The sequence below is a fragment of the Macaca nemestrina genome, chromosome 8 (assembly GCF_043159975.1).
Source record: "Macaca nemestrina isolate mMacNem1 chromosome 8, mMacNem.hap1, whole genome shotgun sequence".
Lineage (NCBI taxonomy): Eukaryota > Metazoa > Chordata > Mammalia > Primates > Cercopithecidae > Macaca > Macaca nemestrina.
This window is the reverse complement of record NC_092132.1, coordinates 152,517,262-152,538,060: the sequence shown is the minus strand read 5'-3', so window position 1 is coordinate 152,538,060 and position 20,799 is coordinate 152,517,262. Positions and strand designations below refer to the sequence as shown.

Sequence of the window (20,799 nt, the reverse complement as noted above, 5' to 3'; positions counted from 1 at the left end):
GGGTCCAAACCTTACAAAGTCCTCCATGGAGTTAGAGATTGGATCTCCACCCGATTCCCCTGGCTCTTCCCATCCTGTTTTCTCTCACTGGCGTGGGGCTTTAGTCTCCAAGCCCCTCAGCGGCCCCACACAGACCCCTCCCCACCTTTGTGGTCTGGTGAGAAGCCTCTGCCCACAAGATACAAGCACCTCCCCGCCGCTCTGCCCCTCCAAAGACAGCTGGCTTGTGTTAGATGCTCTCTGAACAGCAGGTCACAGGTCCTGACATATCCCCTGCTCTTTACCTTGAAATGACTGACACCACCGGCCTGCCCAGAGGGCAGGGGTTTGGACGCACCACAGCCTGGCCCAGCCTCTCCTGGGTGATGACGGACAGCCCGTCGGGTGGCAATCCCACTTCCTCAGCAGAGACAACATCCTGTTACACCCTCTTTTCATGCTGAGCGGCTCTAGCCTCCTCCGGAATGAACTCCATGCCTGCAGAGTCATCTTCAGAATGAGTCAGCTCCGCCCTTGTCCCAGGCAGGAGACTCGCGAGTGGATGTGAAATGCGGATTCCCGGTGAGACAGAGGACATTCCGTATGGCATCCCCTCACGACTGTGTGGGTCTAGTTATTTCATAGGAGAGGGGGAAACGTGAATTGTAATTTTATGTCCTAAGTCCTGTTCTTGGTGTCTGACCAGCTGATCCCAAGTTTCACATCCTTGTCTGTGAAGCTAAACTCGATGCTGCTGTGTGGGAAGATTCGGAGAGAAAACTCTTAGGTAAGTTTTCACTGTTTGGTGTTTAACAAATACACCACTTCCCTGAGTTGCTTTCGGGAGCTGCCTGCTTTGTAACATTCTACCTGACATTTTAAAGACACGAAATTTCACTAACTTTCAATATCTTTTATACATCTACATAGTTGATTTACACCATATTATGCTGTGTGTTTGGGGGAGAGGGGAGGCGAGGTTTGAGTCTGTAAATTTGTTCCTAAAACAGTAACAGAGATGAAAAATAAATCAAAGTGATTATACTTCTCTATAGGTATGAATTAAGCATTCCTTTTTTTTTTTTTTCTTTTTTGAGACGGAGTTTCATTCTTATTGCCCAGGCTGGAGTGCAATGGCACGATCTCGGCTCACTGTCCCGGGTTCAAGCAATTAACCTCCCTCAGCCTCCCAAGTAGCTAGGATTACAGGCAACCAACACCACACCCAGTTAATTTTTGTATTTTTAGTAGAGACGGGGTTTCACTATGTTGGTCAGGCTGGTCTCGAACTCCTGACCTCAAGTGACCCACCCACCTCGGCATCCCAAAGTGCTGGGATTACAGGGGTGAGCCACCACGCCCGGCCTGAATTAAGCATTTCCTAAAGCTGCACTAAAATCCTTTAGTCACTCAAGTGCCATTTGATATCATTCCACGAGATGAAGCTGGAAAGAAGACCTATTATTTGGGGCAGCGGAAAGTCCACTTTGAGTGCAGCGTCCCTCTCTCTACAATTTTAGTTTTTAAGCGGAGGAGTGTCCTTTTCCAGGATATAGATTTTTCAAGCTCAGCACCATTGATGTTGGGGCTGGGCCATTGCTGTGGGGCTGCCCCGGGCATTGTCAGAAGTCTAGTAGCCTCTCCGCTCTGAAGGTCAGCAGCAGCAACCGGCCTCTCGCCCCGGGTCATGACAACCAAAAACGTCTCTGGACACGCCAGATGTCCCCATGGGAGGGGGCCTAGAGGACGGTATGCTATGGTGGCCCCACAATAGCTGTCTTTATAGCCCTAGAATCAGCGTGATCTTGTCAGGGCACTTTTTTTGTTTTGTTTTGTTTTGTTTTTTGAGATGGAGTCTTGCTCTGTCGCCCAGGCTGGAGAGTAGTGGCACAATCTCAGCTCACTGCAACCTCCGCCTCCCAGGTTCATGCAATTCTCCTGCCTCAGCCTCCTGAATAGCTGGAATTACAGGCATGTGCCACCACACCCAGCTAATTTTCGTATTTTTAGTAGAGACGAGGTTTCACCGACCTGGTCACTAACTCCTGACCTCAGGTGATCCGCCCACCTCGGCCTCCCAAAGTGCTGGGATTATAGGCGCGAGCCACCATGCCTGGGCACTTTTTAAAGGCTGGTTGTTATGGGCACTTTTTAAAGGCTGGTTATTATGGCAATATCTTCGTCCAATGAGGATTTAAGGCTTCTTTGGGTACCAAGATAATTATGGCCATTATCTCAGGGTTATCATTTTCAATAGGAATAACCCTGTCCACTGTTGTTTGTCTGATCCTCAAATAGCAGAAGATTCAGGATCATCTAGCTTTAATGCTGGAGGAGACTTTAGGGACCAATCTCATCCTTTTACACTTGTGGCTCAGAGAGGTTAAGCAACCTCTCCAAGGTCACACAGCCAGCAGAAGTAACACCCTGCGTAGAGATCATCAAGACAGCATCAGAGCCCTTTAGTACGATATCCCGAGTGTCCCGCATGCAAGCCATCGGCACTGTGTTTTGTGGCTCAATATTTTTCAGTTTTTAAGAAAGATACACTTTTTGGAAAAAGAAATGAACACAGTGAATGCCCACATCAGCAGAAAGACAGTTTTCTATAATGAGTTCTTTTTATCTTTATTTCGAAGAAGGTTTAATTTTGCCACAGTTGCTAAAGAAAACATTACACACGGCCCTTATTAAAAAACGGTGCGACAGACTTGTCAACAAAAAGAGTCAAATTTGTAAAATATTTGATGAGATTTATTCTGAGCCAAATATGAGGACCATGATTGGTGACACAACCCCAGGAGGTCCTAAGAACTGGTGCATAAGGTGGCTGGATTCCAGCTTGATTTTATGCATTTTAGGGGGACAAAAGTTACAGGCAGAAAAAAAGAAAAGGGCAAGACGATCCCCTGCCACCTCCATGACATCATTTCAGTTGTGTCTTCTCCAAACACCTCACGGCATCGTATTTCAAAATTCGGCTTTGTCATTTAGCAGTGTGTGGAGGTGTACACGTTGCCAGTCGATACGTGTAAGGTGTCCAGTGGTTTGGTCCAGAAAGGTGACACAACTCCAGGGATGGAGGTGGGAGGTGTCCAGGTCACAGGTGGAGTCAACGATTTTCTGATGGGCAATTAATTGAAAGAGTTAAGTTATTATTGTAAAGACCTGGAATGAACACAAAGGATTGGGTTAAGATAAAGGTTGTGGAGACCAAGGTTTTTTTGTTTTTGTTTTTGTTTTTGTTTTTTATCTTCAGAGCTCTTATTGGACCTAAAAGAGGTGCCAGACTCTTAGTTAAATCTCTCCTAGATCAGGGAAAAGACCTGGAAAGGGAAGGGGATTCTGGCGGGATGTAGATTTTCCCCTCGAGAGACAGCTGTGTGGGGCCCCTTCAAAATATGTCAAATAAATATATTCTGGGGCAAAATGCTTGATTTCTTCCAGGGCCTGCTCTCTGTCCTGTGATGCTGTACTAGAGTCAGGTTGGAATGTAGTATCTTACTGCTGCAGAGTCTGTTTTGTCAGTCTTAAGAGCGCTGCTTTGATGTTAATGCAGGTCAGCTGTGCCCGGAAGGAGGTTATAAGGAGCCTGTCCAACCCCCACTTCCCATCACGGTCTGAACTAGTCTCTAAGGTTTACTTTGGAAAGCTCGTGGCTGAGGGGGTTTGTGGGGGACTAGAATTTTATTTTTGTTTTACAGTCTCAAGGGAATCGCGATAGGTGCGGGGCCACTGCAGTGGGACTGGGCTCAACTCTGAGTATAACAAGAAAAATGGGAATGCACAGCCATGGAGTGGGTGAGGGCAGATGGAAAACTATGAAGAGGTGACATCAGGCCAGGGGGGTTCTTGTTAGAACCACTCAGCAGGATTCCTGCCGCAGGCAGGCCTGGTGATAAGATACTGAGGGTGGGGGATGAGGAGGATGGTCAGATATCAGGGGATGGGGGATGAGGAGGATGATCAGATATCAGGGGGTGGGGGATGAGGAGGATGGTCAGATATCAGGGGGTGGGGGATGAGGAGGATGGTCAGTTATCAGGGGGTGGGGGATGAGGTGGATGGTCAGATACTGAGGGTGGGGGATGAGGTGGACGGTCAGATATCGGGGGTGAGGGATGAGGAGGACGGTCAGATATCGGGGGTGGGGGATGAGGAGGATGGTCAGATATCGGGGGTGGGGGATGAGGAGGATGATCAGCTATCAGGGGGTGGGGGATGAGGAGGATGGTCAGATATCGGGGGTGGGGGATGAGGAGGATGGTCAGATATCGGGGGTGGGGGATGAGGTGGACGGTCAGATATCGGGGGTGGGGGATGAGGAGGATGGTCAGATATCGGGGGTGGGGGATGAGGAGGATGGTCAGATATCAGGGGGGTGGGGGATGAGGAGGATGGTCAGATATCGGGGGTGGGGGATGAGGAGGATGGTCAGATATCGGGGGTGGGGGATGAGGAGGATGGTCAGATATCGGGGGTGGGGGATGAGGTGGACGGTCAGATATCAGGGGGTGGGGGATGAGGAGGATGGTCAGATATCGGGGTTGAGGGATGAGGAGGATGGTCAGATATCGGGGGTGGGGGATGAGGAGGATGGTCAGATATCGGGGGTGGGGGATGAGGAGGATGATCAGCTATCAGGGGGTGGGGGATGAGGAGGATGGTCAGATATCGGGGGTGGGGGATGAGGTGGACGGTCAGATATCAGGGGGTGGGGGATGAGGAGGATGGTCAGATATCAGGGCGGTGGGGGATGAGGAGGATGGTCAGATATCGGGGGTGGGGGATGAGGAGGATGGTCAGATACTGAGGGTGGGGGATGAGGAGGATGGTCAGATACTGAGGGTGGGGGATGAGGAGGACGGTCAGATATTGGGGGTGGGGGATGAGGAGGATGGTCAGATATCAGGGGGTGGGGGATGAGGAGGATGGTCAGATATCAGGGGGTGGGGGATGAGGAGGATGGTCAGATATCAGGGGGTGGGGGATGAGGAGGATGGTCAGATATCAGGGGGTGGGGGATGAGGAGGATGATCAGCTATCAGGGGGTGGGGGATGAGGAGGATGGTCAGATATCAGGGGGTGGGGGATGAGGAGGATGGTCAGATATCAGGGGGTGGGGGATGAGGAGGATGATCAGCTATCAGGGGGTGGGGGATGAGGAGGATGGTCAGATATCGGGGGTGGGGGATGAGGAGGATGGTCAGATACCGGGGCAGGGAATTGTCACTGCATTGACTCAGCAGGATTCTTTTGGACGGAAGGGGCCAGGGGCCCAGGTCAGAGCCCTGAGGGCCTGGAGTTAGGTCAGGGAGAGTCTTTGCCACAGTGAGGCTGAGAAGCTGAGCATCTGATCTGTGGGAGTCCAAAGACCCTTATGCTTACTGAGGACTTGCTGTCAGCAGATCCTGAACTTAGGTTCCCGTGTTTTAAATTGTTTGCAAGCACAGGGGTCCTGCTCTCCCACCCACAGAACTCCTGTTGCTCACTGGTGAAGGACACTGTGGATTTAAAATCAGGGACGTTCTTCTTCCTCTCTTGCTCACTATACAGCCCTCTGAGAACACAGTCATTTTGCTCTGTGTAGGAGGAAGAAACAGGCAGAAGAGAACTCCTCCCGTCCCTCTGCTAATGGCTTTTAAAACAGTCTGTCTGTTCTGTAATGGAACAACCAAACCTCGCAATGAGCGTATATTGCTTAGGTGAGCAGAAAATAAGAGTAAGACAGTCCCCTGACACCTCGATTAAGCCATCTCGATTGTCTTCTCCAGACACTTCATGGCATCGTACTTCAAACTTCAGCTTTGTCATTTAGCAGTGTGTGGAGGTGCACATTGCTAACCTCAGCCTCACTGAACACTGTTTTTTTTTTTTTTCTATGACATGTGGATAATGGTGCCTGCCTCAGACACCTGTGATATTTGAAAGAACCAATTTACCAAAGGGCTTAGCCTACTGCCAGACACACCGTGCGCTCAAGATGAACGTTTGTTGTGTCATTCGATCTGTCGGGGAAGGAGGTGAGACACCTGTGGGAGGCAGGGCAGGAGGGGAGTACACAGGCTGTAAACAGCAGTGCCCAAGCTGTGACACAGCAAGCTGGGAATCCGCCTGGGTTTCATTCAGTCTTCCACATCCCACATGACTACTGGTTATACCTGTGATTGTTTTTTAGAAAACAAAACTGTTCTATCATTCTGCTTTAAAGATGGCCGAGTGGAAAGACGCAGTCCTGGAATGTTTAAATTCAAGCTGAGGAACTTACCAGCCACGTGACTGAGGAGGTTTTGGTTTCATCTTTCTAAGCCTCAGTTCGTTCTTTGTAAGACAGGCCTCAGTGTGCTGTGAGTGTGAATCCGAGGAACCCAATGCTGCTGGAGAAAGGGGTCCAGTCCAGACCCCAAGAGAGGGTTCTCGGATCTTGCGCAGGGAGGAGCTCAAGGGAGTCGCAGAGTGCAGTGAAAGACAGCTGCTCTGATGCAGAGTGGGACGCCTGTGGAAAGCAGGAGGAGGAAGGTGCCATCTTTCTTTCAAAGGCATCTTGTATCAGTGTATAAGCCAAGCTATGTGTAAGTGCAGGTGGGCTGACGGTGTGACAAAATCTAGTACTTTGTGGATGTACTTTGTGGCATTTCAGTGTGTACCTACATCTTAGCATGACTATAACCATCCAAATTTTTTTTTTTTTTTTTTTGAGATGGAGTCTCGCTCTGTTGCTCAGGCTGGAGTGCAGTGGCGTGATCTTGTCTCACTGCAACCTCTGCCTCCCAGGTTCAAGCGATTCTCCTGCCTCAGCCTCCCATGTAGCTGGGATTACAGGCTAGTGTAACCGCCACACGGGTTCGTGTTGCCTGCTGCCTAGACAGAGCTGATTTATCAAAACAGGTGAACTGCATAAAGAATAATTCACACAGAGCTCGCTGTGCGGGAGACCAGAGTTTTATTATTACTCAAATCAATCTTCCCAAGAATACGGAGTTCAGAGTTTTCATTGTTGTTTTTGAGATGGAGTCTTGCTCTGTTGCCCAGGCTGGAGTGCAGTGGTGCAATTTCACCTCACTGCAACCTCCGCCTCCAGGGTTCAAGCAGTTCTCCTGCCTCAGGCTCCCAAGTAGTTGGCATTACAGGTGTGCACCACCATGCCTGGCTAATTTTTGTATTTTTAGTACAGAGGGGGTTTTGCCATGTTGGCCAGGCTGGTCTTAACTTCTGACCTCAAGTGATCCGCCTGCCTTGGCCTCCCAGAGTGCTGGGATTGCAGGTGTGAGCCACTATGCTCAGCCCTGGAGTTCAGAGTTTTTAAGGATAATTTGGTAGGTAGGGGACCAGTAAGCTGGGAGTGCTGAGAGGTCAGATCAGAGATGAAATCATATGGATCAAAGCTGTACTCCTGGCCTGAGTTAGTTCCTGGGTGGGGGCCACAAGATGAGATGAGCCAGTTTATCCATCTGGATGGTCCCAGCTGATCCAGCAAGTGCAAGACCTGCAAAATATCTCAAGCACTGATCTTAGCTTTTTCAATAGTGATGTTATCCCCAGGAGCAATTCAGGGAGGGTCAGAATCTTGTAACCTCCAGCTGCATGAATCCTAAGCCATAATTTCTAATCTTGTGGCTAATTTGTTGGTCCTACAAAGGCAGTCTAGTCTCCAGACAAGAAAGGGATTTGTTTCAGGAAACTATAAACCAAGTTTCTTCCAAAGTTATTTTGGCCTACACCCACGAATAAACAAGGACAGTTTGGAGGTTAAAAGCAGGATGGAGCTGGTTAGGTCAGATCTCTCGCTGTCTCTCTCACTGTCTCAGTTACAATTTTGCAACGGTGGTTTCACTGGTTTTAAGATGGAGTTTATTTTATTTTTATTTTTTTGAGACAGAGTTTCATTCTTATTGCCCAGGCTCGAGTGCAATGGCGTGTTTTCGGCTCACTGCAACCTCCGCCTCCTGGGTTCAAGCAATTCTCCTGCCTCAGCCTCCTGAGTAGCTGGGATTACAGGTGCCTGCCACCACACCTGGCTAATTTTTTTGTATTTTTAATAGAGACAGAGTTTCCCCATGTTGGTCAGGCTGGTCTCAAACCCCTGACCTCAGGTGTTCCACCCACCTCTACCTCCCAAACTGCTGGGATTACAGGCGTGAGCCACCGCACTGGCCATGATGGGTTGATTTTTAAACGGTGTCACCCTGGCTCTCCTAGGTTCCTGTTCCTCTAACACATGAATGCTGCTGGCAGTTCTCCGGCCTCCAGGGAGGCCTCCACACACATTTACCCATGTTCTTAGACAATCCTAGGGACTCAAGGTTTCAACAAACCTAAATGAGCCAGCAGAAAAATAAACTTGAACATTAATGTCAACGTTTTCCCACGTGTACTAAAGGGTTATAATAATTTTGAAATGTTTATTTCAAAGAGCTTTGGTAATTTAAACGTCCTATTTAATCCCCAAAACAGTCATGAGGGGGAGATAAGGCAGTTATCTTCATGGTACAGGAAAGGAAAAAAGCGATGGTCCAAGGCCCACTATACCCTCAGCTCCATTAGCCCCCGAGGCCTCCCCCGCCAGGCGGGGAGGACACTCCCAGTGCAGATGTTCTGTATCGATCGCATGCTATCGGTTCTTTCAACGAACTGTATTGATCACCAATTAAGTGGTAGGTACGCCTCTAGATGTCGATTTTAAAGAGGGAACAAACATATTAGAAGAAACATAAATAACTCGAATAACAACCTTAGCGAACTGCTGAAACTCCTACAGACAAAAACTCAGGCGTGGGCACAGAAGGGCCGGGGATGGGCTCGGTCAAGACCTGAAGGCCCGGGACTTGGGCCCTGTGAACTCAGCGCGCGCCCCGGGGAGGCTCCGGCTCCGTCCACACCCGGAGCGCGACTCAGCCGCAGCCGGGCCAGGGCTGCTCTGCGGAACGGCGCGGTCGGGCTCTGCCGCAGCTTTCAGGTCCCCTCGGCCCCCTCCGGGTGCAACGCGACCAGGCGGCCCGCGGAGCTCCACGGCCCCCTCGACCCCGCCCGCCAGGGTTCAGCCAGGCCCCGCCCCCCGCCGGCCCCGCCCCTCCCGCCGGCCGAGGTTCTGCGCCCCCGCCGCCCCGCCCCCCGCGCCCGCCGCCGTGGTAGCGCCTAGGCGGGGCCTCTCGTAGCCACGCCCCCCGAGGCAGAGCGCGTGCGCGTGCGCGTGCGCGGGCCGTGTTTGAGGCCGGCCAGTCGTGACCGGGCGGCAGTGCAGTCAGTGAGTGCCGGGTGTTCTGCAGGCGCGCGGCGGCGCCAAGCGCAGGGAGCCCGGGTGAGGGGCAGCCCAGGTGAGGGCGCGGGGAGCCGGGCGAGGGGCCGGGAACCCAGGTGAGGGGCAGCCCAGGTGAGGGCGCGGGGAGCCGGGTGAGGGGCCGGGAACCCAGGTGAGGGGCAGCCCAGGTGAGGGGGCCGGGAAGCCCGGATGATGGTGCCGGGGATCCCAGGTGAGGGGCCGGGAACTCAGCTTAGGGGGAACTCAGATGGGCGCGCGGGAGCCGACGTGAGGGGCAGCCCGGGTGAGGGGTCGGGGATCCCAGGTAAGGAAGCCCGGGTGAGGGGTCGGGGATCCCAGGTAAGGGAGCCCGGGTGAGGGGCTGGGGTGGCTCCTAGCGTCGGCGGTCCTAGCCCTGCCTTCCGGTGGGCGTGCGGCACCCCCGGCTGTGCCGTTCCCGGACAGTAGCTTGTGGGGGGCGTTCGAGCCCTGCAGCCCGGAGTTCTGCCCGCGCGGGTGCATGGTGGGCTTGGGGGGCTCCTCACCGCGACGCTGACTTTGGAGCCCTTGAGCGGCGCGGATGCCGGACTGTGGGAGGGGACAGGCGGAGGCGGAGGCGTCGCCCCTGACCTCACTCCCCGCAGACCGGCCGGGCAAGTATGGTCAGCTCACCTGTGTGCCCACGAGGCAGGGAGGCGGCTCCTGCGGAGCCACAGAGGTGCTGTCGGAGCTGCTGTCAAGGACAGCAGGTGTCACGTGGGTGTGGCCTCCACTGGTCACCGAGTTAGCTGGGGCGGAAGGGGACAAGGTGGTGCTCAACAGGGTGTGGGAGGCGGAGGGACGCTGGGTCAGTCAGCACGTGTAGGAGCGGGGAGGGACGCTGGGTCAGGTCACCGAGGTGTGCGGAGGAGGAGGGGACGGGGGCGGAGAGAGCGGGCGCTGGGTCGGGTCAGCAGCGGGTGGGAGCCGCCTGGGCTCTGGGCCCTATCGCCAGCTGCTCTGGGTTGGGGTTGGGTGTGGACAGTAAGGACAGTAAGGCTCTGGGTTGGGGTTGGGTGTGGACAGTAAGGACAGTAAGGCTCCCCAGCCTGTGTAGATTCTGCTGTGACTGTTCTCTGAAAGACTGGGGCGAGGCAGCTGTTTCTGACTCCTGTTTCCGTTTACCCTCTGTGTGAAATCTGGAACTATCCAGCTTCTGCTTACCTCACTCCCATATTTTGAGTTTTATTTACATACAACTTTTCGGGAAGGCTGTGAGAGGAAAAAGCAGTGAGCAATGGTGAAGGAAGCCTAAGTGATGGAGGGAATATGAGATGGCCACAGCTCCCCACGGAGCTTGAACACTTTTGTGCCTGCCTTTCAGACTGGCTGTCATCGAGGCTGTGGTTTTTAAGGAAGTTCTTCCTGAGCATGCAGTTTCCGTAAAAAGAGCACAGGTTCTCCAGGTGGCCTCGAGATGTTCACTACAGAATGTCTCATGATAACGAGGAACTGGGCAAAAGCCTGGCAGGACATCGGGTGGTAAATGGTGGAGTCCCTGCAGCCGTTTTACCGAAGAGGATTAGCTGTTGCTAAGAGAAGAGAAGCAGGCCAGGGAGCAGCTTGTATGCTGTTATCCCCTTTTACGTAAAAAGGAAGAGTTTATATCTAGAAAAACAATTGATGCAGCAGGCACCAAAAAATAGTGATAGTGCTTGGAGCTGTGTAAGAGGATTGTGAGTGTTTATTTTTGTATTTTTATGCTTGTTTATATTTTCTGAATTTTGTGTATTAAACATGTATTTCTTTTGATTTTGGAAAACATATTTTTACCAGCCATCAATGTATAATTTCCAAAATGTTAGGAGTATAATTCTCATGTAAATAGCTCTTGTCAGGTTATATTTCAGTCACTAATGCAGTATCCAGCAGGATAGGAGTGCCAGTTCAAAAGAGAATACGCAAAACTAGGATTTTCTGAGTGAGTGGGTAAAAGGAATGCTGAGAAAAGATTGCTGGATTAGATATAAGATTGGTGAATATCCTGTGTGCATTGAAGCCACAGGTTTTGGGATTGTCTTTTCTTCTTGATGGAAGAATTAACTTTGCAGATTGTAAAATGTGTGACCCTCAATCAGTGGTAAATAGTTTAGTTATTTCTCCTAGAAAGTCAAGTGATTGTCGGGGTTGTAAAACACTCACCTTGTGTTAGGGAAAAAAGCATGCAACCATTTTTTCCTTTTTGACTTCACTTCGAAGTTTGGATAAACTATCTCAACAAAACACAAAAATGCTGGTATCCTTAGCAGTTTAGCCCCTAGTAAACCGGAGGAGCGCATAGATGCATGACAGAGCCGAAGGGTTCCTGTGGCCACTGAGCCTGGTTCCTGGTCACAGTGCAGCAACAGAGCTAACACTCTTACTGATGTGTTTGCATTCAGATTACTAAAAACTGCATGGCTCAGTGCAATAGAAGAGCTGAAACCACAGAATCTTAGAAGACAAGATTTTTGTATACCTTTTCCCCAAAGAAAGTGAAGATCTGCAGAGTCAAGAGACGGTGGCCTTCCAGGAGCTGTTTCTTCTCCAGCTCTGCTTTCTCTACTGCAGAGAGGAAAGGGGCTGGTGTGGAAGGGCTTGGAAGCCTTCTAGAGTGAAAGAACAGGATAAGTCCATTAGGTTTGGCCTCCAGTTTTTCCCATGGAAGGAACAGCGACTTCCAGCTGTGCATTACACTTAAGGACTCCTTTGTGTGGCCTGAGCCTTGTGGAGCACAGCAAGGCAACAGTGGGAACCCCTGTGTCCCATTTTGCATATCAAGAGTGAGAGGGTATGGTTGGGTCAAGAAGCAGAAATAGAAACAAAAGGAGAAGCTGAACTCTTCCCATACCCCTTCTCCGCTGCCTATCAGAACAAGGCCTAGTCACACTTCTGTGGGTGCCTGCCTTGTGACTTGGGGTGAACCACAGCTGTTCTCATTACAACACTGACGCCACAGAGGGACAGCAGAGCTCTGCAGGACTCCAGGAAGACTGGCCACTTGGGCGGGACCCTGCCTCTGGGGCTGGCCTTCTACTCTCATGGCTGAGAGAGCTGAGGAGTTCACCTCCTTTGTGAACTCCTGGCTGGAAGATGCTGGTTGGCACTAACGAAGCTCAGAGACGCACAGTCATGAGTTAGACTAGAACAGCACCAGCTTACCCAGAAAGTTCCTGTGCACACTACTGTGTAGAAACACACATAATCAGGAGGTCTGAGCAAAGAATCAGAACAGGGATTCGCTACAGGATTGGAAGGGGTGGTAAGCATTCTGGTCTTTATAATCTGCTGTTTCTGCATCCCTAATTGGCACCTGTTCTCTGACTGCCAGGAGGGTTTGCCCACTCTCAGCTCTGGCTCACTTGTTTCTGTTTCAGTGTCTTTCACCTATCTGCCATTTTTCTGTAGATATGGTAATCTCTCCACAAAGGTATCTGGAAAACTTGAAGACCTGGTAGCTATGTGCTCTTCAGGTGGAGATCACACAAACTGGTTGAATATCTGGCTTGTAGTAGGTGCTTCATTTCCACTGCTCTGTATGTTTCTTTTCTTTTTGAGATAGAGTCTCAACCTGTTGCCCAGGCTGGATTGCAGTGGCACAATCTCAGCTCACTGCAACCGCCACCTCCCGGGTTCAAGTGATTCTCCTGCCTCAGCCTCCCAAGTAGCTGGGATCATAGGCACGTGCCACCATGTCTGGCTAATTTTTTGTATATTTAGCAGAGTTGGGGTTTGACCATGTTGGCCAGGCTGGTCTCGAACTTCTGACCTTGTGATCCACCCACCTTGGCCTCCCAAAGTGTTGGGATTACAGGTGTGAGCCACTGCACCCGGCCTGCTCTGTGTGTTTCTTTTTCCCGTAGTCAGACACTGGGGTCCAGGGTGGTTAAGAAAGAAACTCGTTTTCTTTCTTTCTTTTTTAAATTGAGATGGAGTTTCACCCTGTTGCCCAGGTTGGAGTGCGGTTACGTGATCTCGGCTCACTGCAACCTCCACCTCCTGGGTTCTAGCAATTCTCCTGCCTCAGCCTCCTGAGTAGCTCAAATTACAGGTGTGCGTCACCACGCCTGGCTAATTTTTGTATTTTTAGTAGAGACAGGGTTTGGCCATGTTGGCCAGGTTGGTCTTGAACCCCTGACCTCAAGTGATCCACCCACCTTGGCCTCCCAAAGTGCTGGGATTACAGGCGTGAGCCACTGCGCCCGGCCTGAAACTTGTTTTCTTAGCTTCTAAATAGAGAAACCAAGATCAGAACCCACTAAGCCAACTGCTCTTCTTGGTTTCTGGTTCTCATGTCCTGGAGTCCTTCTCACCTTGACCAAACCAAAGACCTCCTGAAGCATCACTTGGGCTAACCACTTCCACTGAGGTGGGTTTGAGTCACTGCTCTGGGCAGAGCCTTCTGGAGGCGGGGACTCTCTCGTCTCAAGGCAAAGGTCCCACAGAAGTCAGTGGTCTTGGCCAAGAGCAGCACATTGATGCACCTGTGGCAAAATGGGACCTGTAACCCAGATCTCATGATGCACTCGTGGAAAAGCACGGGAAGAAGTTTTAGGAGGGGTCCATATTTTAACCTTTAACAGTGCTGTTCAGGGGAATCCTTTTAATGGATTGCCATTCTGTGCTTGACACCTGTCCTTGCCACCCAGCCTGCTTTTCTTTAGTGCTGGTAAGCCGTCTCCCCTCCAGGCATTAGGCTGCACTTGAAGTTGATCTGCTCTGGGAAGCGCATAGGGGTTCAGTGACGCCTTGCTGCACACTGAATACCAGAGCCAAGTGCTCTTGCCAGCCCCTTAATACCATGTTCAACCTGGTTTGTGTATAAGTTAACAGAAGTGCATTTGGAGATGTGTAAGTACACTGGAGTCTTGATATAGCATGACCAGAAGCGTGGGTCACGAGGGCACACGTGGGCACAGCAGCCCTTCAGTCGTCATCCATAGCATCTATCAGAGAGCACACCTGTGTGCCCTGAACACACGCACCAGGGGCAGCGTGACACGGGAGCCGTTTCTCTAGGGAGAAACATGAATGCCAGTGCTGTCTTTCCCGGCATCAGATCTGTGTTCTCACAGAGCTAGTCTGTGTTAAATCTGGAGTGTCGATGGAGAAACAGACAAACACTCGTACTATTTTTGCCTTTGATTACATGACCATTATCAAACCAAGAGGTTGGGAGTTATCAGTGCTCCCTTGTCATTTGCATCAGGTCCCAGGACTCACATTCAGTGCATGCTGGAGTGAGCTGGTGCTTCGCATGCCCTTGGGGTGTGGTCACAGCGACCTTTTTGCCTGAATAATGATTGGCGAGTTTTTGCTGAATGGCCACAGTGAGTGGCCCCTCCTATGCTTCTGGCTCTAGTCGTGCTCCCTCACAATTCAGTCAATTCTGGGGTCCCTTCCAGAGAGCAGAGGGTCCAGCTGTTTGGGGAGTGAGGTGCTCCCAGCCCTGCTGTCTGTTCGCTGGCTGTGAGTGACAAGAGTCCCCACTCCCGGCAGAAATTCCATTATCTGGGCAAGTCCCTACATACTGGGTGAGGGGGAAGAGGGGGATCTGAGGCTTTGTCGCTAGCCGTTCCTATGTCCTCGTTCTGTGCCTGGGGTTCCTGCCATGTGAAAGGAAAGGCTGGAATCAATCACAGGTCCCTTCCAGTTTTGAGAACTTGAGACTCTGGTGTTTGTAGCTTTGCAGACAGGTTCAGGCTTAGGTAAACTGGACCCCTTGAGCGTGATTCAGCGTCTGTTCATGTGTTCCACAAATGTTTCTTGAGGGCCCGCTGTGGACCCAGTGCTGCATCAGGCAGAGGAGATGCTGTGATGAAGGCAGGTGTGGTCTGTGCCCTCACAGAGCTTGCTGTCCAGTGGAGGTGAGGATTTAGTAAGCACTTGTATCAAAAATGAGTATTTGGGGGATGCATCAGGAGCTTGTAGCAAAGATACTTAACCCAGTCCGTGGGACTCCCCTGCTCTGGGAGGGCATCTGGAGCAAATGGCCTTTAAGTGAGGACCTGACAGGTAAGATGGCGCCACCTGCGGGGAGGCAAAGACTTTTCCCGGGAGAGGGCCCAGTAGCTGCAGAGCCCGGAGGTGCAGGAGAGCGTGATGTTTTCAAAGGACTGGAAGGCTGTAGCATGGAGTGAGATGCCGGGGTGGTGAGAGTGGAACCGTAGAAGGCCGCGTTCTGCAGAGTGCCGTAGGCCACAATCAGGAGTTCAGGCCTTCCCTGCCGGTGTTGAGAAGCCGTTCCATGGCCTTAACCAAGGAATAACACGAAGAACAGGAGCACAGGTTCTCATGACATCCTTGGGGTGTTAACTAGGATCAAACAGCAGAAGTTCAGTGCTGTAACAAAGTGTATCCCAGTGCAACGAGTTAAGTATGTTTCATCCTGCGATGCTTGAATTGTGTGACTGACCGGGGCTGCTGTGAAGGCGGGAGCCTTGCTGGTGGGGTGCACATAGGACGAGCATAGGACCTCGTGTTCCTGCCAGCACTGCTCCAGCCTCCTGTTCATGGCTGGACCGCTCTAGCTTTAGTTTCATTTTCTTTCCTCCTATACTGTCAGTGGATATTATCTTGGTATGTTTATGTATCCTGGTAAATGCATTAAGAATAAGGTGCAGAATTAATTTGTCGTTGAATGTTTGCATTACTGGGGTAGTGATGTGTCCTTGCTTCTGTTGAGTCAACATAAAATGAATGATCTTTTCTTTCTTTAGATTGAAGATGGACACGTGACAGTCCCAGGGACCGCTGCACGGACTTCGTTTCCTTAGACAAGACACAGTGTAGGGCCCGGCCCGTGTTGGGCCCAGGACTCCTTTGGAATACAGTGTGGACAATGAATCCTGCGAGTGATGGGGGCACATCAGAGAGCATTTTTGACCTGGACTATGCATCCTGGGGGATCCGCTCCACGCTGATGGTCGCTGGCTTTGTCTTCTACCTGGGCGTCTTCGTGGTCTGCCACCAGCTGTCCTCCTCCCTGAATGCCACTTACCGTTCTCTGGTGGCCAGAGAGAAGGTCTTCTGGGACCTGGCGGCCACACGTGCAGTCTTTGGTGTTCAGAGCACAGCCGCGGGCCTGTGGGCTCTGCTGGGGGACCCTGTGCTTCATGCTGACAGGGCACGTGGCCAGCAGAACTGGTGCTGGTTTCACATCACAACAGCAACGGGATTCTTTTTCTTTGAAAATGTCGCAGTCCACCTGTCCAACGTGGCCTTCCGGACATTTGACTTGTTTCTGGTTGTCCACCATCTCTTTGCCTTTCTTGGGTTTCTTGGCTGCTTGGTCAATCTCCGAGCTGGCCACTATCTAGCTATGACCACATTGCTCCTGGAGATGAGCACGCCCTTTACCTGCATTTCCTGGATGCTCTTAAAGGTAAGTGCATGTGTCAGCAGAAGATGACACGTGCCTCACGCATTTAATCACTGGCTAGAATGTCTTGGACGCTGCCATAAACTCAATAGCAGGCGGGATTGCAGCACACACATTCAGTTAAGACTCATTTTAGTTGAATGCAATTTTCTTAATTTTAAATCTTTTAGGCTCTCTACTCCTTAGGGAAAGAAAGCTCAGTAGATCTTATGGCTCAGTAGTGTCTGGAAGCACTTAATTATTTTCTTTCTTTTAATACTTTTATATATATCTGTATATATATTTTTTTGAGACAGAGTCTCACTCTGTCGCTCAGGCTGGAGTACAATGGCATAGTCTTGGCTCACTTAACCTCCATCTCCCGGGTTCAAGCGATTCTCCTGCGTCAGCCTCCCGAGTTAGCTAGGACTACAGGTGCACACCACCACGCCTGGCTAACTTTTTGTGTTTTGAGTAGAGACGGAGTTTCACTATGTTGGCCAGGCTGGTTTTGAACTCCTGACTTCATGATCCGCCCGCCTGGGCCTCCCAAAGTGCTGGGATTACAAGCGTGAGCCACCACGCCTGGCCTCTTCTAATACTTTAAAAAAAGTAAAGTAATATATGTGTGTACACAGGTGTCTTGCTTGCCTTTTAGTTTTGAATAAGGTTGTTTTAGTAGTGCTCAGAAGTATTGGGACGTTGCAGAGTTATTTGCCTAGCACTTTCTTTGTTTTTGAAAACATGTTTTAAAAATGTTTGTCACTTGATTGTCATATTGATGTCAAAATGTTCTTCATGTTAAACAATTTAATTTTTTTTTTTTGAGACGAAATCTCACTCTGTTGCCCAGGCTGGAGTGCAGTGGAGCGATCTCGGTTCACTGCAACCTCCGCCACCCAGGTTCAAGCAATTCTCTTGCCTCAACCTCCCAGTAGCTGGGATTACAGTACCCACCACCACGCCTAGCTAATTTTTGTGCGTGTGTCTATTTTTAGTAGAGACGGGGTTTCACCATGTTGGCCAGGCTGGTCTCGAATTCCTGACCTCAAGTGATATGCCCGCCTCGGACTCCCAAAGTGCTGGGATTACAGGCATGAGCCACCGTGTCCAGCCTTAAAATTGTTTTTACATAGATTCTTGCTATCTTTTATGACCCATCACGTTGTTTATGCAATATTTGATATTAAATTTGAGATCCTGCAAAATGTTCCACCATTCACACGAATGGGTCGTGTTACTGCACGTTTCTTGTGTACAGGAGACTGGTAGCCTTGAGAGGAAACATAAGCATAACAAATTACTCCTGCCTTTGGGGTCTGGGTGGGTAGATGGTATCAGTCCATCAAAAGTGCACTGAAGTGTAAACAGTACCGACTGTTCACACGTAACCCCCATGGACGCCAGCCGCGTGTCAGACACTGCTGGCACCTGAGAACTCAAGGAGGAGCTTGTGTTCCTGCTGTCCCCTGAGGTTGGCCCCATCTGGCACCAGATGGGGTGTGTGAGCACAGTGACAGGAAAGTGCAGAGAAGCCATGGCCCCAGATGGGGACCCTGTGCAGGAGGAGAGGGGGGCACGTCGGAGTTAAGGCAAGTGAATGAGGGTGAGTCGGGCATAGTTATCGCCAGTGCAGAGCCTCACAGGGTGGCCATGGAAGTAGATGGAGCCCACAGCAGGCGATACTGGAGACGTCCTTGTGAGTGCGTGGTTTGGGCGGTGGCAGGAGGAGTTTGGGGGCAGTTGTGATTTAGGTAGACCTTACCAGGGAAGAAGGGTTGGAACCGTGAATGGTTTGAAAGAGGCCCTCGAGTGACCTGGCTACTGAGTTCCCTTGCTGAGCAAATGACTGAATATGAATCTGCTGGTCTAAGTGTGGGGTCATTTTAGGAACGATGCTGTGACCTGGGACCTTATCAGCGTCCTGTGCGCGGCATGCAGTTTTCCAGTTTTCTCTTTGTGGGCGTTATTTCCATAAAAGCGCGGGCTTCTGGGGATGTAGGGCAGAGCTGTGACTTCCCCGGGTTTGTCTGGCGTGAGATCAGCGTGGAGTGGAGAGGTGTGTGCTGGAGGAGGAGGCCTTGGCCTGCGCCCCGCGTTGCCTGCTCCTCTCACCTGAAAACAGCAGACTTCAGGAGTCACTCGGCTGTGGCAGAAAATAGAGTTCTTGAAAGGAAAGCAGAGGCGCTGATTCACATCGATTCCCTAAACATCAATACCGCATCAATGTCCCGAGTGGTAAACAGTGACTGAATTATTAATACATCCCACAAGATCGTGTGTTTGGGGTCATTAGCGTGTTTTAAGAAATAGATTAATAATTACCTTGTATTTTTTTTTATTACAAGTTCTTTAAAAAAACAACAAGAAATGAGTCAGTCTCTCCAGTCCTCGGGGGAAAGCAGTGTTGGGTTTCTCCAGGGTTTTATCTGTGCTTCTCCTGGAGCTGGGTGTGGGGACAGCGCCTCCTGCAGGATTTGCCGACACAGGCGTCTCCAGCGGTTCTCCCTCCCCAGGTGTAGTGGTGGAGCCCAGCCTCCAGGAGGACAGGCTCAGAGCGAGACTTCATTTTGGAGTTTGCACATTCTCTAAAGCTTTTAGGGTGCTGTTTGTGTAGAATGGAGAAAGGGTTATTTAAGTATTTACTTCTAACCCTGCTCATGTTAACTGTGTAAAGCCAACAGACCTCAATAACAGAAAATTATAACCTAAATTAATATAGCTCAGGGCCAGTATGTCTACATAGTTCTATTTCACTCTAGTTGAAATAATAGTAAATGCAGTAAGAAAACACTGTGTCTAAAATTTTGAAGTTCTTTTAAAGCTGATAGATTCTCGCATAGCAGTAGGGCATGAGGATTCAACATTTCTCCCCCATCAAGGTCTGATTTGATCAGAACTAAAGGATGTAAAGACAAAATACGACCATCAATTTAGTAGGATGGGTGTCTAAGTCGAGCACAGTGGCTTGTTCTTCGTATTAGATTTCTGTCTTAGATTTGGTTCTGAAATGTTTCGAATTACATAGGACTCAAACATCTAAACATGATTTATCCACAGACTCACTAGTTCAAAATACAAATGAGGTGATATAAAAACACTGTCAGGCCGGGTGCGGTGGCTCACACCTGTAGTCCCAGCACTTTGGGAGGCCAAGGCAGGCAGATCACTTGAGCCCAGGAGCTCAAGACCGGCAACATGGCAAAACCTCGTCTCTACAAAAAATACAAAAATTAACTGGGCATAATGGCACACGTCTGTAGTACCAGTCACTTGGGAGGCTAAGGTGGGAGGATCACCTGAGCCTGGGAGTTCAGGGTTACAGTGAGCTGTGATTACACCACTGCACTCCGGCCTGGGCAAGAGTGAGACCGTATATCAACCAAAAACCAAAACCCACTGTCAGTTTTAATATATTTTGTATTTATACATGTGTGTGTACATATATGTATGTATATAGTCGACTTTCTGATTCCATGGGTTCTGTGTCTGGATTCAACCAACTGTGGATCAAAAATATTTGGGAAAAATTTAGAATAATACAACAATAAAAAATATAACAAATACCAATACAATGTAGCAATTTTATATAGCACTTACATTGTATTAGGCATTATAAGTAATCTACAGATGATTTAAGGAGTAAGGGACAGTGTGCTTAGGTTATATGCACATACAAAGCCATTTTATGTAAGGGACTTGAGCATCCGTGGCTTTGGGTATCTGCAGGGAGCCCAGGAACCAGTCCCCCAAGGATACTGAGGGCAACTGTATATTTAAGTATGGATATAACTGCCGGGTGACAGAGCTTGGCATGTGTTATGTCACAAATTTTGTTCCTGTAGATTTTGCCTCTTTTTTCAGAGCCTTTGGTGACTTTGACTACAACAGTTTTAGTGCCTTAGTAAAACCAAAGAACTCTCAGTTCTCAAGCTTTGAGTTTTCTAAACTTAAGGTAGTGATTATATTCTGATGTGACTATTGATAATTTAAGATGACTACTTTCAGTAAGTGAGGAAAATGGTGGAGGAGAACTTTTTGTGAATTGTGAGGGAATGGCCGAGTGAATGAAGACTGAGCTCGCAAGAGCCTGGGACTGAGTGCACGGTGTACTGTATAGTTCATCACTGTGTGGGGCCTTCCAGCTAATGCAGAGGATTCTGACATTCAAAACGTTGACTCTTCAGTGTTTTGTCTTCACACA

General features: G+C 50.0%; 1 protein-coding gene across 8 annotated transcripts in view; it reads left to right on the top strand.

The window, feature by feature from the left end:
- Positions 1 to 232: 232 nt before the first annotated feature.
- The window catches only part of LOC105491897 (CLN8 transmembrane ER and ERGIC protein), a 35,934-nt gene continuing 15,367 nt past the window's right edge, over positions 233 to 20,799 (top strand). For 2 of the 8 annotated variants that reach the window (XM_071068673.1, XM_011758606.2), the window contains exons 1-2: positions 9,178 to 9,293; positions 15,955 to 16,619. In XM_071068673.1, the coding sequence (XP_070924774.1) occupies positions 16,077 to 16,619 (543 nt within the window). In that variant the 5' untranslated portion in view covers positions 9,178 to 9,293; positions 15,955 to 16,076. Of the gene's footprint in view, positions 767 to 9,162; positions 9,334 to 9,388; positions 9,406 to 11,619; positions 12,498 to 15,954; positions 16,620 to 20,799 lie in introns of those variants that run through there. The other 6 variants (XM_071068674.1, XM_071068675.1, XM_071068678.1 and 3 more) reach the window with 6 other exon arrangements.